The sequence below is a fragment of the Salvelinus alpinus genome, chromosome 28, assembly GCF_045679555.1.
Source record: "Salvelinus alpinus chromosome 28, SLU_Salpinus.1, whole genome shotgun sequence".
Lineage (NCBI taxonomy): Eukaryota > Metazoa > Chordata > Actinopteri > Salmoniformes > Salmonidae > Salvelinus > Salvelinus alpinus.
In genome coordinates this window covers 11851343-11866508 of record NC_092113.1, presented here as the reverse complement: position 1 = coordinate 11866508, position 15166 = coordinate 11851343, and the positions used below count along the sequence as shown (strand labels likewise).

The 15166-nt window shown below is 43.0% G+C and overlaps 1 protein-coding gene across 2 annotated transcripts; it reads right to left on the bottom strand.

Moving 5' to 3' along the window:
* Nucleotides 1-7440: 7440 nt before the first annotated feature.
* Nucleotides 7441-14914, bottom strand: LOC139557178 (glucocorticoid modulatory element-binding protein 2-like). 2 transcript variants are annotated; one of them, XM_071371635.1, is made up of 10 exons: nt 14775-14914; nt 13797-13943; nt 13291-13364; nt 11299-11423; nt 10932-11035; nt 10046-10203; nt 9871-9945; nt 9370-9507; nt 9015-9137; nt 7441-8797 (listed from the first exon to the last, which is right to left on the bottom strand). In XM_071371635.1, exons 2-10 carry the CDS (start codon nt 13922-13924, stop codon nt 8196-8198), a joined length of 1527 nt encoding a protein of 508 aa, XP_071227736.1. In that variant the 5' UTR covers nt 13925-13943; nt 14775-14914; the 3' UTR covers nt 7441-8195. The 2 variants fall into 2 exon arrangements, with proteins under 2 accessions (XP_071227736.1, XP_071227737.1); XM_071371636.1 differs by lacking the exon at nt 13291-13364 and having other exon boundaries at nt 14775-14868.
* Nucleotides 14915-15166: the final 252 nt, after the last annotated feature.

The window sequence follows — 15166 nt, the reverse complement described above, 5'->3', positions numbered from 1 at the left end:
CTTTATTTGTCAAAGTCGTAAGTAAAACATGTTTGTGTCGCTTGAATTAAAAAAATGTCTAGGCGAATTGATTATCAAACTCCAAAATGACTCATTGAACGCGAGCACACAACCACCCACACGCACACCTGATTTATGTACGTAGGCTACCATACAACATAGCCTACAAAAATGAAATCGACATCTTGCCATTCACCTTGTAGCGCCAAAGGTGACCAAACGCGTAAAGACGCAGACACATTCTTGGCCACCACCAACGACCTGTTACCATTCGGAGAGAAAATAATACATACACGAATGCGATATGGACCTTTACATCAGTGGTCTAATTTTTAACATGAAAATACATTTCTTAATTTAAAATCAATCACCCAACTAAATTGAGTTGTGAGGGTGAGTGGAAGTGTACTAGCACCATCTTGTGGACGAGAAGCCCAAGAGTAGGCCTTCGGTGCCAAGAGGACAGCGCGGAGCGTTGAGCATAGGGAGCGCCAATGCACAAAGGCTCGTGGTGCATTTCAAAACCATGGAGATCGCATTCACGATCAGGAGTCCGCTCGAATGATTTACATTGAATAAAACATTGAATAAAATGTTGTAGCCTTTGAAGTTCACTGATTGCAATGGCTATTCTAAGAATCCATCAAACATTTTAAGTTGAAGCATAATATTCCCATCAACTTAAATCAATGACATGGATACAAGGACATATCAAACTCACTGTTGAGCGGTCACCATTGAGTCCAGCAACTCTTATCCAGGTTTGATGTCATCTGACTTCATACGCCGTAGTGCACCCAAAGCCAACGCACCTGCGGGCAGTTGCTGGCCAAATATGAATATACGGAGAAACAAAGTTAAGACTTCAGCGCCCCCTATCGGTAAATTCTGATATCAAGGTGAGGGGCTAGTGGCATAGCGACACGTCTGAAAACGTGTTTAGAAAACGTATAGGCAAGCTATTGTAACATACCGATGAAATAATATAACAGACTTCCAAGCAGGTAACGAAGTAAAAAAATAAAACATTGACTGTGCTAAAACACGCCATATTTCAACATCAAAACGTCAAGCTTACCTATTTCATTGCAGCACGACTAGCCGGTGACATTTACGAGTCAACTATACTAGCTTGCTTGTATGCTTGCCAATCAAGCTGGGGCATGATCATGTGGTGAATTAGAGAAGACAAGTGATGAAATTCTCGCACAAAACAACTCTAAACCCTGTTTCTAGTCAGAAGAAAAATACAGTACCAGTCAAAAGTTTGAAAACGCCTACTCATTCAAGGGTTTTTCTTTATTTGTACTATTTTCTACATTGTAGAATAGTAGTGAAGACATTAAAACTATGAAATAACACATATGGAATCATGTAGTAACCAAAAAAGGGTTAAACAAATAGATTCTTCAAAGTAGCCACCCTTTGCCTTGATGACAGCTTTGTACACTCTTGGCATTCTCTCAACCAGGTTCATGAGTAATGCTTTTGCAACAGTCTTGAAGGAGTTTCCACATATGCTGAGCACTTGTTGGCTGCTTTTCCTTCACTCTGCCGTCCAACTCATCCCAAACCATCACAATTGGGTTGCGTTTGGGTGATTGTGGAGGCCAGGTCATCTGAAGAAACACTCCATCACTCTCTTTGGCCAAATAGCCCTTACACAGCCTGGAGGTGTGTTTTGGGTCATTGTCCTGTTGAAAAACATATGATAGTCCAACTAATCGCAAACCAGATGGGATGGGGTATCGCTGCAGAATGCTGTGGTAGGCATGCTGGATAAGTGTACCTTGAATTCTAAATAAATCACAGACAGTGTCACCAGCAAAGCACCCCCACACCATCACACCTCCCCCTCCATGCTTCACGGTGGGAACCACACATGCGGAGATCATCTGTTCACCTACTCTGCGTCTCACAAAGACAGGGTGGTTGAAACAGAAAATCTCAAATTTGGACTCATCAGACCAAAGGACAGATTTCCATCAGTCTAATGTCCATTGCTCGTGTTTCTTGGCCCAAGCAAGTCTCTTCTTATTATTGGTCTCCTTTAGTAGTGGTTTCTTTGCAGCATTTCGACCATGAAGGCCTGATTCACGCAGTCTCCTCTGAACAGTTGATATTGAGATGTGTCTGTTACTTGAACTCTGTGAAACATTTTTCGGGCTGCAATTTCTGAGGTGCAGTTATTAACTCGAATCAACTTATCCTCTGCAGCAGAGGAAACTCTGGGTCTTCCTTTCCTGTGGTGGTCCTCATGAGAGCCAGTTTCATCATAGCGCTTGATGGTTTTTGCGACTGCACATATTGACTGACCTTCATGTCTTAAAGTAATGATGGACTGTCATTTCTCTTTGCTTATTTGACCTGTTCTTGCCATAATATGGACTTGGTCTTTTACCAAATAGAGCTATCTTATGTATACCACCTCTACCTTGTCACAACACAACTGATTGGCTCAAACGCATTAAGAAGGAAAGAAATTCCCCAAATTAACTTTTAACAAGGCACACCTGTTAATTGAAATGCATTCCAGGTGACTACCTCATGAAGCTGGTTGAGAGAATGCCAAGAGTGTGCAAAGCTTTCATCAAGGCAAAGGGTGGCTACTTTAAAGAATGTCAAATATAAAATATATTTTGATTTGTTTAACACTTTTTTGGTTACCACATGATTCCATGTGTTATTTCATAGTACTATGGTCTTCACAATTTTTTTACAATGTAGAATGTAGTAAAAATAAAGAATAACCCTTAAATGAGTAGGTGTGTCCACACTTTTGACTGGTACTGCATGTTATAAAAAGTTATTTTAAATTATTGATTTCATGATGAATTGAGAAAACAGGTTTACAAATAAAAATAAAGGCCTTAAACAAAATACTTACATTTTTCCAGTAATGGCTATGAGGCCATAAATCAGATAGCATTCTGTATTTGACATATACAGTGCATTCGGAAAGTATTCAGACCCCTTCCCTTTTGCCACATTTTGTTACGTTTCAGCGTTATTCTAAAATTGATGAAATAAAACATGTTCCTCATCAATCTACACACAATATCCCATAATGACAAAGTGAAAACAGGTTTTTAACATTTTTGCAAGTTTATTCACCTTATTTACATGATTATTCACACCCTTCGCTATGAGACTCAGAATTGAGCTCAGGTGCATCCTGTTTCCATTGATAATCCTTGAGATGTTTCTACATTTTGATTGGAGTCCACCTGTGGTAAATTAAATTGGTTGGACATGATTTGGAAAGGCACACCCTTTTCTATATATGCTCCCACAGTTGACAGTGCATGTCAGAGCAAAAACCAAGCCATGAGGTCAAAGGAATTGTCTGTAGAGCTCTGAGACAGGATTGTGTCGAGGTACAGATCTGGGGATGGCTACCAAAAAAATTCTGCAGCATTGAAGGTCCCCAAGAACACAGTGGCCTCCATCATTCTTAAATGGAAAAAGGTTTGGAACCACCAAGACTCTTCCTTGAGCTGGCCACCCGGCCAAACTGAGCAATTGGGAGAAGTTCCTTGGTCAGGGAGGTGACCAAGAACCCAATGGTCACTCTGACAGAGCTCCAGAGTTCCTCTGTGGATATGGGAGAACCTTCCACAAGGACAACTATCTCTGCAGCACTTCACCAATCAGGCCTTATGGTCGAGTGGCCAGACGGAAGCCACTCCTCACTAAAAAGCACATGACAGCCCGCTTGGAGTTTGCCAACAGGCACCTAAAGGACTATCAGACCATGAGAAACAAGATTCTTTGGTATGACGAAACCAACATTTTACTCTTTGGCCTGAATACCAAGCGTAATCTCTGGAGAAACCTAGCACCATCCCTATGTTGAAGCATGCTAGTGGCAGCATCATGATGTGGGGATATTTTTCAGCGGCAGGGACTGGTAGACTAGTCAGGATCGAGGGAAAAATAAACGGAGCAAAGTACAGAGAGATCCTTAATGAAAACCTGCTCCAGAGCGCTCAGGACCTTAGACTGGGGCGAAAGTTCACCTTACAACAAGACAACGACCCTAAGCACACAGCCAAGACAACGCAGGAGTGGCTTCGAGACAAGTCTCTGAATGTCCTTGAGTGGCCCATCCAGAGCCTTGACTAGGGTTGCAAAGGGTCGGAAACTTTCCATGGGAAAGCCCGGGAATTGTGGTTATTTTGCTTAAATTCATCAAAAAAGTTAGCTTTTAACAGGGAACCTTTTTTTGTGGGATACACATAAGGCAATTCTAGGTCTTGTGGCATATTTTGGTTAAACTATCCCCAATTAAATGGAATTGCAACCCTCTGCATGCACAGTGCATCACATGTATAGCTGATTCTCAAGATCTTTACACTAATGAGATGCTATTGAGCCCACACTACTACACTGTCTTAGCCAAGGACTACATGCTTTCTGGTAAGTTTTGATTATAATACTGGGTGGGGTGTATTTTATAATATATTTTATATGACATACATGATTTTTTGTTAACTAGTCAATAGTAGCCTACAGCAAAGTGTGTTTAAATAATTTCTAACTTGTTAACAATTTCTGCTAGTTAGTTTTTGCTACCATGTGGGTTTTAGCTTGCTTGAGCCTGCTAACTGAAGAGTGTTAATTCACCTGTTTCCATACATGTTTCATTTTAAAACATTTATCTTACAAATGAGATGTTTAATCTAACTGCTTAACTATTTATCTGTACATGGAATTCTATTAGTTAAAAAAAAATCAAAAAATCAAATCTTTACAGGAAAATGCTACGGGCACTTTCTGATGTGTGGAGACATTTCACTGCAGCTAATGTAGAAGGAAAAGCTGTGTACATTTGTAAATAATGTGCCAAATCATATGTGAAGAATGCAACAGAGATGCAGAATCATCTGACCAAGTGCATAAAGTTCCCTCAGCGCTCACAACAAGCAACCTCTGACAAAAGTCCCTCTACTTCTATTCGAGGTGAATATTATGATTCAGACACCGTATCGATAGCAACAGCTCATGGTCCTCCTGGGATCAGAAGTTTTTTTGACTCCATGGAGGAACGTAGTCAGAGAAATGCTGAGGAATGTCTTGCTCGAGTGTATGCAGCTGGTTCACCTCAGATGCTCACAGGCAATGTGTATTGGAAGATATTTCTGAATGTTCTTCGCCCAGCATACACCCCTCCAACCAGACATGCTTTATCTACTCATTTGCTGGATGCAGAGTTCGACAGAGTTCAAGTGAAGGTCAAGCAAATCATAGAGAAAGCAGACTGTATTGCAATCATCTCTGATGGGTGGTCGAATGTTCGTGGGAAAGGAATAATTAACTATATAATCTCCACCCCTCAACCAGTATTTTACAAGAGCACAGACACAAAGGACAACAGACACAGCGGCCTCTACATTGCAGATGAGCTGAAGGCAGTCAACAGTGACCTTGGACCACAGAAGGTATTTGCACTGGTGACATACAATGCTGCAAACATGAAGGCTGCTTGGTCAAAAGTGGAAGAGTCCTACCCTCACATCACACCCGTTGGCTGTGCTGCTCATGCATTGAATCTGCTCTTCAAGCACATCATGGCACTGAAAACAATGGATACACTCTACAAGAGAGCCAAGGAAATGGTTAGGTATGTGAAGGGTCATCAAGTTATAGCAGCAATCTACCACACCAAGCAAAGTGAGAAGAATAAGAGCACCACATTGAAGCTGCCCAGCAACACCCGTTGGGGTGGTGTTGTCATCATGTTTTACAGTCTCCTGGAGGGGAAGGAGTCTCTCCAAGAAATGACCATATCACAGTCTGCCTATATGGTCAGCCCCATCAAGATTATCCTCCTGGATTATGTATTTTGGGAGAGAGTGGTAAGCAGCCTGAAACATCTGAAACCTATAGCAGTAGCCATTGCACAGATTGAAGGAGACAATGCCATCCTGTCTGATGTTCAGACTCTGCTTGTAGATGTAAGAGAAGAAATCCATACTGCCCTGCCCACTTCACTGTTGCTCCAAGCAGAGGAAACTGCAGTTCTGAAATACATCAAAAAGCATGAAGACTTCTGCCCGAAGCCCATACACGCCGCACCGTACATGTTGGACCCCAAGTATGCTGGCAAGAGCATCCTGTCTGATGCAGAGATCAACAAGGCCTATGGTGTCATCACTACCGTGTCTCGCCATCTTGGCCTGGATGAGGGCAACTTCCAAGCAAGGCCTTTGGGATGGAGATGCAATATGGCAGTCGTGCCAACATATCTCATCAGCCACCTGGTGGAAGGGACTTTGTGGATCTGAGGCTCTTTCCCCTGTTGCCTCCATCATCCTCCAAATCCCACCAACATCAGCCGCAACTGGTCTTTGTTTGGGAACACACACACCAAAGCACGCAGCAGGCTGACCAATACAAGAATGGAAAGATTGGTGGCCATCGGGGCAAATTTGAGGCTTTTTGAGCCTGACAACGAGCCATCCTCAACAAGGTTGGAAAGTGACCGTGAAGATGAGGCCTCAGAGTCTGATGTTCAAGAGGTGGACATTTAGGAGGTCCAGGGAGAAGACATGGAAGCCTGAGAGGAAGACAACCAAAGCTTTATTTTCTAGACTATCATTTTATTTTGAAAATATTTTGGGGAGATGCGATGGGGATCATGCAGTATTCCCTTTCTTTTGTTGTTAAGTGAAATCATCCCATGTGAAGAGTCACAAATTGAACTTTAATTAAATTAGTTAACTAACTAGTCTTTTTTATTTCTATTGTTAGGATTTAATCATTTGCAATGTCTACTTATGAAAAGGTTTATGTTTGTCTCCATATGATATGGTAAATATATCCAAAGCAAAAAACATCTACATTTAAATGGTATTCATTTGCATATATTTCCGTTAATTCCCATATATTCCCACGGAAAGTTTCCACCTCTGAATATTCATACTCCCCAAAATGTGCAACCCTAGCTCTGAGTGAACCCGATCGAACATCTCTGGAGAGCTGAAAATAGCTGTGCAGCGGACACTCCCCAAGCCTGACAGAGCTTGAGAGGATCTGCAGAGAAGAATGGGAGAAACTCCCCAAATACAGGTGTGCCAAGCTTGTAGTGTAGCATTACATCCAAGACTCGAGGCTGTAATCACTGCCAAAGTTGCTTCAAGGGTCTGAATACTTATGTTGATGTGAGTTCAGTTTTTTTATTTGGAATAAATGAGCAAATATTACTAAACCCGTTTTTCTTTGTCATTATTGGGTATTGTGTGTAGATTGAGTCAAAAAACAATTGAATCCATTTTAGAATAAGGCTGTAGCGTAACAAAATGTGAAATAAGCGAAGAGGTCTGAATACTTTCCGAATGCACTGTAGATTTCAGTTATTTCAGAGCACACTACAGTGGAAACACGACTAACATTGACCTGTTCTAATCGACAACTCATAGCCCTAACAAATTACAAAGATTGAAGAATTTAGCAAATTTATTTACAAAGTGTACACTCTTACAAGTTCAACAAAACTACCAGTATGTTCACTTTCAATTTGTTCAAAGCTTTAAAAGGTAGACTCAGCGATATGACATAGATGCATTAAGTAAACAGCATTGTTCGTTAATTTCCGCAACCACTAAGAGCGTTGAAGCACAAGGCTCAACTTCTCTGCTGTTTTGGTTCCCTGGCTGCCACGCTCTAACAGCCTGAAGCGAACCCGCGCACATGCGCTGATACTGTGTGAGCGAAATCTTGCATCTCATTTTCAAAACCCAATATAATTAAATGTATTGTAATATTCAACAAAAAGATATATACAGTTAATTCATTGCTTGAAATGAAAAATAATTCTGACATTGAAAGATGAGCATTTGTAGAATCTACATTTTTAGCATAATGTAAAGAAATAATGTAAACATGGCACGTAGACCCCAGTGAAAATGGACACCTGAGAAGAGCTAAGGTCATGACTTTTGAGCAGGGATGGCATCTACTTGCATGTTGGGATAAGACATACACACACGTGCTGGTTCTTAGACTAAAACGGGCAGTGCATGTATACGTTGTTATACTTTTTTTAAGTCATCTTTATAAAGTTTTACTGAGATGGGTGCTTCATAGTTCAACACCACTAGACCTACACTGGTTCCAGCACTTAAACCAGTGAGGACAAACGGGGCCTCAGTTCCTGCTGTGTGTGTGTAATAATATAGGAGTAGTACATCTCTCTAACTCTCCACCTCCAACGTCTCCTTGGCTTCCTGCACCTGAACGTCCACCTGTGTCTCCAATGCTGTGACTGCTGCCATGCCCTGCAGCGTGTTGTTACCCATGGGCATTGCCACCATGGTGGGGGTGCCCTGGAGCGTGCCCCCTGCCAGGCCCTGTAGCTGGGTTCCCAGCGCGGCAGGCAGCGTGATTAGCTGGTAGCCCGGGCTGACCATCTTGATGAAGGCCGTGGTGGCGGCGGTGCCCTCCTGAACGGCGGCGGCTGAAGAGAGTACCGTCAGATTGGAGGCATCTGGGCCCAACTCGCCCACAGGAGATGTCAGCACCGTGTAGGTCTGCTGGCCGGCACCAACCGCGCCACCCATCGAGAGAACTTTGCACCCAGCAGGCAGGCCCGTCAGCTGGGTGAGGGGCAGGGTGATCTGGGTGGGGGCGCTGGACATAACGGCGGGGCCTGAGACGGCGCGGGTGAGGCGGGGGCGTTTGGGCGTGGGTGGCGTGGCCACGGGGGTCAGGGTCATGAGGACATTGTTGAGGTGTTGGGATTTGCTTTTCAGCTCCTTGGCACGTTTCCTGTGCTCGTCACACTGCTGCTCCAGAGCTACGGCAAGAGAAAGCGGTCAAACTTAATACACACCTAGGCCAAACAGTAACATTTCCCATTATTTGCTCAAGGAGCTGCTTCTAAGCGAGTTGCAACAAAAACAATGATGTCTACAAAAGAGAGTGTAAAGACTGTCTAGAAAACCCCATAAAAACACAAAACAAGGACTCAAAGACACAATAATGAAGAATGTTATTGTGAGCATTTAACTCACCGACAAGACTGCGTGAATACTGCTCCCTATATCGGTCCATCTGGCTCTTGTGACTGGCCAGCACCTTCTTAACCAGGTCGAGCATGCCAAAGTTCTGCACAATGTTGTTCAGGAGCACAGCGTCTGAGAAGTCAAGGTCCAACACAGAGAGTAGGGAGATGAAAAGACAGGGTTGAAGTTAGAATGGCATTAGGACAGCAGAACAACAGCTCCCACATGACTGCATGTTCAATAAATGGGAGAAACATACAAGCTATTATAGCAATATTACAGAGTGAAATACCGTCATTAGTACATTTTATTAAAATATTTGAGTGAAATATCCCTTATGATCATCTAACAATATGAAACTGACCATTAACTTGCAGGGGAGGCTCGGTGATGCGCTCCTGCATGCCCTTTAGCACCTCCTGGATCTCCTTCTGGAAGTCCTCCACCACCTCCTCCAGCAGCCCAGCTTCCTTCAGACCCCTCCAGAATGTCACAGAGTCCTCTGGAACAATGCAAACACACACCATGGAGTTGCTTCTATACAATCAACTATATAGTCTCAAATAGATATTCAGAGAGTTGGATAAAGCACTGTTTAAACCGGATTGCTAGACTTGTGAATTGCCAGTATATAGAGAGTCCGTGTACAACATGGTCACAATTATAACAGTCAATGGATCTAAGTGCTTTTGCACCGTCTCAGGTGATTAGACAAATAGTTGGCCCATTACCTGATTGCCTGTCTGATTATTGAACTTTGAGCGGTCACGTAGCCTCATTTCTAAGCATTAGTGGTCAGTTGGAAAGAAGAAGGCAGGCTAAAAACTTTTGACATTTAAAATCATAACTCAGAGTTCAAACTCACCTCCTATGGCCGTGACCCATTCCGTGGTCTCGTCTGATGATACTTCTGTTGGAAACGTGGCCTGTGATCCGTTCACTAGAACAACAAAATCGTAAGCTTTGAATAACTTACAATTTTACACAAAAAATGACACACATAAGAGGGTTTGAGGGAATCGAGGCGTGTGTGCGCTTACTGTCGACTGAGGAGGGGGTGACAGGGACGTAGTCGGTGGACTGCTGGCTTCTGAGTGACACTCTGGTCCCCACTAGGTCAATCTTGGTACTGCGGCATGTGTTGGAGCACACTTTGGAATGCTGGTAGAAATCCAGCTCACCAGAGTCCATGATTTTCCTATGGGGAGTTGTATTATACACCATTATTTAGCTGCAAGACAGCATCAGAGAAAGTATTTTTTTCTCCAACAAAGTGCAGTGTCATGTTCATTAGGGAAGGTTTTCCAAAGTCGGTCATGAGGCACCCCTTGGGTACACGTTTTGTTTTTTGCCCCAACACTACGAAGCTGATAAAAAAACAAAAAAAACTTGATGAGTTGGTTATTCAATCAGCTGTGTAGTGCTAGGACAAAAACCTAAACGTCCAGCCAGGGGGGGGGGGGGCAGGACAGATTTTTGAAAACCCTGCATTAGGGCACACAACGTTAAATGTTTTAAAAGGTTTTGCAATGGAAAGCGAAAATAAGCGTTTCTTATTGGATAACTCCAGGAAGCCCCTCGTTTTAGTCCAATTTAAATGTTTTTCTTCAGTTTGGTGCCTAATGAACACTACCCAGGCCAGCCATACTGAACTAGTGCCCTAAAAAATCACCTGATATCATGTTATGTCATAGTGCCATCTTGTGGCACATTTGAGAACTGCACAATGATTACATGCACAAAGGATCATGTTTTGGATAACTTGGGCATGAGAACTTTGAATGCTCCAACTTTTTGATCTACATTTCCACTTTGCTTAGCAGTGGGAACTACAAGAATTCTAGATTACTTGCATGGAGGACCATGTGATTCACATTATAAATGTATTGTGCAAACCCAAATATGCATCCTTTCGAAGCCACAGACCTGATCATTGTGCCGTTCACTCGGATGGCTCTCTTCCAGTCTTTCAGTGTAGATTTCCCAGCCATATAGACAAACTCCTTGGGACTGATGAGATGCTCATTGAACTGGAACACAGATAAACAGACATATGTCATCAGAGTTGTTTTCATTAGTGCACATCGTAGCAAAACGGTGTGCACTAAAAAAAATTAAAACAAGCATTTCTTATTGGACAAGTTCAGGTTTTGTCCCAAATGAACAGGAATCAGTACCTCCACTGGTTCCTTCCTTGGTGTGCATATCAAAGGAATAAGTAACCTCAAAATCATGATCCAATAGGACTGAGTTAAGTTTTTAAAAATGGCTAAAGTGAGTTAATCAGACTTACTTGGACACATTTGATGTTGATGCCTGGACAAACAAACTTCTTCCAGACCAGAGTGGCCTTCACGTCCCCACAGGTGACTGGGTAGACCACGTCAGCCTCCACATCCATCTCACCTGACAGCTTCACTGATAAGACAAACACATAACACTTCAGTCCTTTTATTTGATTGTTTCAAAATACAAATACAGTACTGATGTGCAGGTCAGCTGTTTGTTCACTCGCACCCATCAGCAATTGCTAATAACCCATCCATAACTGCCCGAATGTGATAAATTGAAAATCTGAGACCTGCACCTGACCCTCACCTGCAAATTTAGAAAATGCACTGTACAGTTCCCTTTTAATTCTCTCTTGAACAATGAAGTTTTTCTTCAACATTTCTTCATTTATTTTGTTGAATATTTAGGCCTATTTAACAGTAGCCTAATGTTTTGCTGAAACAAAACAATTCTAACAATGACACCTTGTGCATGCTTTTGTCTTATTGAACTATACTCCGACATTGTCCTTTTTGCCTCAGTGGATCGACGTTAACTTCCCAGAAGCATTTGGTGTGTATTTGGAGTGACTACAGTTACGCCTTAAAGCTTAGGCTTACGCTCTAATGCCAGATAAAGAATAATTCAAGAAAAACTCTACAAAGGCCTTGAAAGCTTTCCACAGGGTTGCTGGCCCATGTTGCCTCCAATGCTTCCCACAGTTGTCAAGTTGGCTGACCGTTCTTTGGGTGGTCGACCATTCTTGATACACACGGTAAACTGTTGAGCATGAAAAACCCAGCAGCATTGCAGTTCTTGACACAAACCGATGCACCTAGAGCTCAGAGACAGAATTGTGTCAAGGCACAGATCTGGGCAAGGGTACCAAAACATTTCTGCAGCATTGAAGGTCCCCAAGAACACAGTGGCCTCCATCATTCTTAAATGGAAGTTTGGAACCACCAAGACTGACCGCCCGGCCAAACTGAGCAATCAGGAGTGAAGGGCCTTGGTCAGAGAGGTGACCAAGAACCCGATGGTCACTTCGACAGAGCTCCAGAGTTCCTATGTGTAAATGGGATAATCTTCCAGAAGGACAACCATCTCTGCAGCGCTCAACCAATCAGGCCTTCTTGGTAGAGTGGCCAGATGGAAGCCACTCCTCAGTAAAAGGCAAATGACAACGAACTTGGAGTTTGCCAAAAGGCTCTTAAAGGAGAAACAAGATTCTCTGGTCTGATGAAACCAAGATTGAACTCTTTGGCCTGAATGCTAAGGGTCACATCTGGAGGAAACCTGGCACCATCCCTACGGTGAAGCATGGTGGTGGCAGCATCATGCTGTGGGGATGTTTTTCAGCGGCAGAGACAGACAGACTAGTCAGGATTGAGGGTATGATGAAGGGAGCAAAGTACAGAGAGATCTTTGATGAAAAACTGCTCGAGAGCACTCAGGACCTCAGACTGGGGCAATGGTTAACCTTCCAACAGGCCAACGAGCCTAAGCACACAGCCAAGACCACGCGGAGTGGCTTTGGGACAAGTCTCTGAATGTCCTTGAGTGGCCCAGCCAGAGCCTGGATTTGAACCCGATCAAACATCTCTGGAGAGACCTGAAAATAGCTGTGCAGTGACACTCCCCATCCAACCTGACAGAGCTTGAGAGTATATGTAGAGAAGAAATGGGAGAAACTCCCCAAATACAGGTGTGACAAGCTTGTAGGGTCATACCCAAGAAGACTTGAGTCTAATCGCTTCCAAAGGTGCTTCAACAAAGTACTGAGTAAAGGGTCTGAATACTTTTGTAAATGTGCTATTTCAGTTTTTATTTTTTTATTATACATTTCCAAAAATGTCTAAAAACCTGTTTTTGCTTTGTCATTATGGGGTATTGTGTGTAGATTGATGAGAAAAAAACGATTTAATAAATTTTAGAATAAGGCTGTAACGTAACAGAATGTGGAAAAAGTCAAAGGGGTCTGAATATTTTCTGAATGACTAACTTCACACTTTACCTAAGACTGCCTCCTTTGTCAAAGTGGTGGTGGCCTCGGTTTCAGACTCAATGCTTCCATCTGCAAGTTCCTCCCTGAATGGATATATACAGAGAAACTCCAATGAGTCTATAAACCATAGACAAACTTCAGTGAGTGCTAAACCAAAGACAATATGCAGCACCCCAGATGAGAGGGTACAATCAAGCGTACCACTACCAAAGACTAGTCTATAACCATATTTGGTAGTGGTACACTTGATTACAAAACTACTACCACTAGTAGGGTTGACCTTTTGAATATATGTAACCTGACTAGGAAGAACTCATCACTAAATAGTGTTATGTAACATAAGGTATAGGCCTAAGGGGTATCACTGACTCAAATGACTGAGGTGTGTGTATGGTAAACACACGATCAACTAATTCGTTGTGTATCAGGCTCTAACACTTCCCTGGCTGGGCTGGAGTAGCGGCCATGGGAATTCACTGATCCTCATACATAGCTCTAGTGTGTCCACCACTCACCCCATCTGGGTCAGCTCTGTAGCCACCAGCACAGTCTTCACTTCGGCAGCTGAGCCCTCCCCTGCTCCATCCGGCGTTGTCACGACTACCACCTCCTCCACATGAACATTGACCTCAGATGATGCCATGAGGGAGGTTGAGGTCTCACTAAGTGATACGAAGACACAGTTGTGTGCTAATGATAACATTTGTAATTCAAGAGCACATCTCCCTTCAATGTCTTCAAGGCTGGTTTAGCTTGCATGAGATGAGGTGGGCTATTGGCAATTAACAGGAGCTATTGGGCACTTCATTGTGGCTACCACCAACTGGCCTTACAGGGGTGATTATGGTGGTAGGGATCATAAGCTTGGCTTTAATAGGCCCGTTTCAATTGGCTACGTAGCTAAACTAGCTTGCTAGCTAGCTAGTGCAGTTAGTGATAAATGTTGTGGAGAGGGCCTGGCTAACTAATAAATATCACACCAATGCTATTATTGAGCGAGCTAGCTAGTTGTTACCTACACAGTTCTCATTGCAGCTTTTTCTGTGCTGTAGCTAGCAACAACCATATGCATGGCGTAAGACGTTTGCTAAGTAGCTAGCTAGTTAGCTAAGTGTTTAGCAAGCAAACCAGGCCCAAACAGGGCATGCCGATACAGATAGGGAGACTTATTCAGCTGGATATTTTACAATGCTAGATAAACCATACATTAGAAATTCCATTTCACAGGCTGTAGCTACGTTTTAGCTTGACAGTTCACGTACAGAAAGCGAACGCTACGTCGTGGTGATAAAATAACGTAATCTTTACCGAGCACGGCACGCACGTTACGACGACAGACATATTGAAGCATCCAGTGTTAACGGTCTGCTACTAGCTAGCTTGCATAGTGAGGAGCAGTTGGTTGCTTGTTAACTAGTCACAGAGGCACCCATCTGCCTGTTTTTAATAGTAGCTAGCTAACGTGACACTTTTTGAATAGGTTCTCGTCTTACCTTTTGTTTTCAGATTTCAGAAATGGCTGCTACTGTTGCAGTGCTCAAGAGTAAGGCTAGTTAGCTGCTTTCGCTAACGTTGACCTAACGAGATGTTTACGGGCGTCGGTTTGCGCAGTCACGGATGGTGTTATCGCAGAGTTCCATAGTCGTGATAGAGAATTTGGCAATCGATTTGGAGTACAGTGATCCCTCGCCACTTCGCGGTTCACTTATCGCGGATTCGCTATTTCGCGGATTTTCATAATGCATTTTTTTTTTTTTTTGGTGCATTGTGCTCTGCATTCTGATTCGCTAAAAACTCACTCCCGCTTCTTGTATCAAAACATGCTACGAATTGTGCTATCATTTTGTCGTCTCGTGCAGTTATGTGTACGTACATAAAACAGCTT

Bases quoted from the DNA above. Each gene is read 5' to 3' on its own strand.
- LOC139557178 (XM_071371635.1), bottom strand. From the start codon at position 13,924: ATGGCATCATCTGAGGTCAATGTTCATGTGGAGGAGGTGGTAGTCGTG. The intron at 10,204-10,931 runs GTCTGTGGCTTC...AACTCCCCATAG, and splicing joins GTGAACGGCACAATGATCAG to GAAAATCATGGACTCTGGTG. The intron at 9,508-9,870 runs GTGAGTTTGAAC...GCATTGTTCCAG, and splicing joins ATGGGTCACGGCCATAGGAG to AGGACTCTGTGACATTCTGG.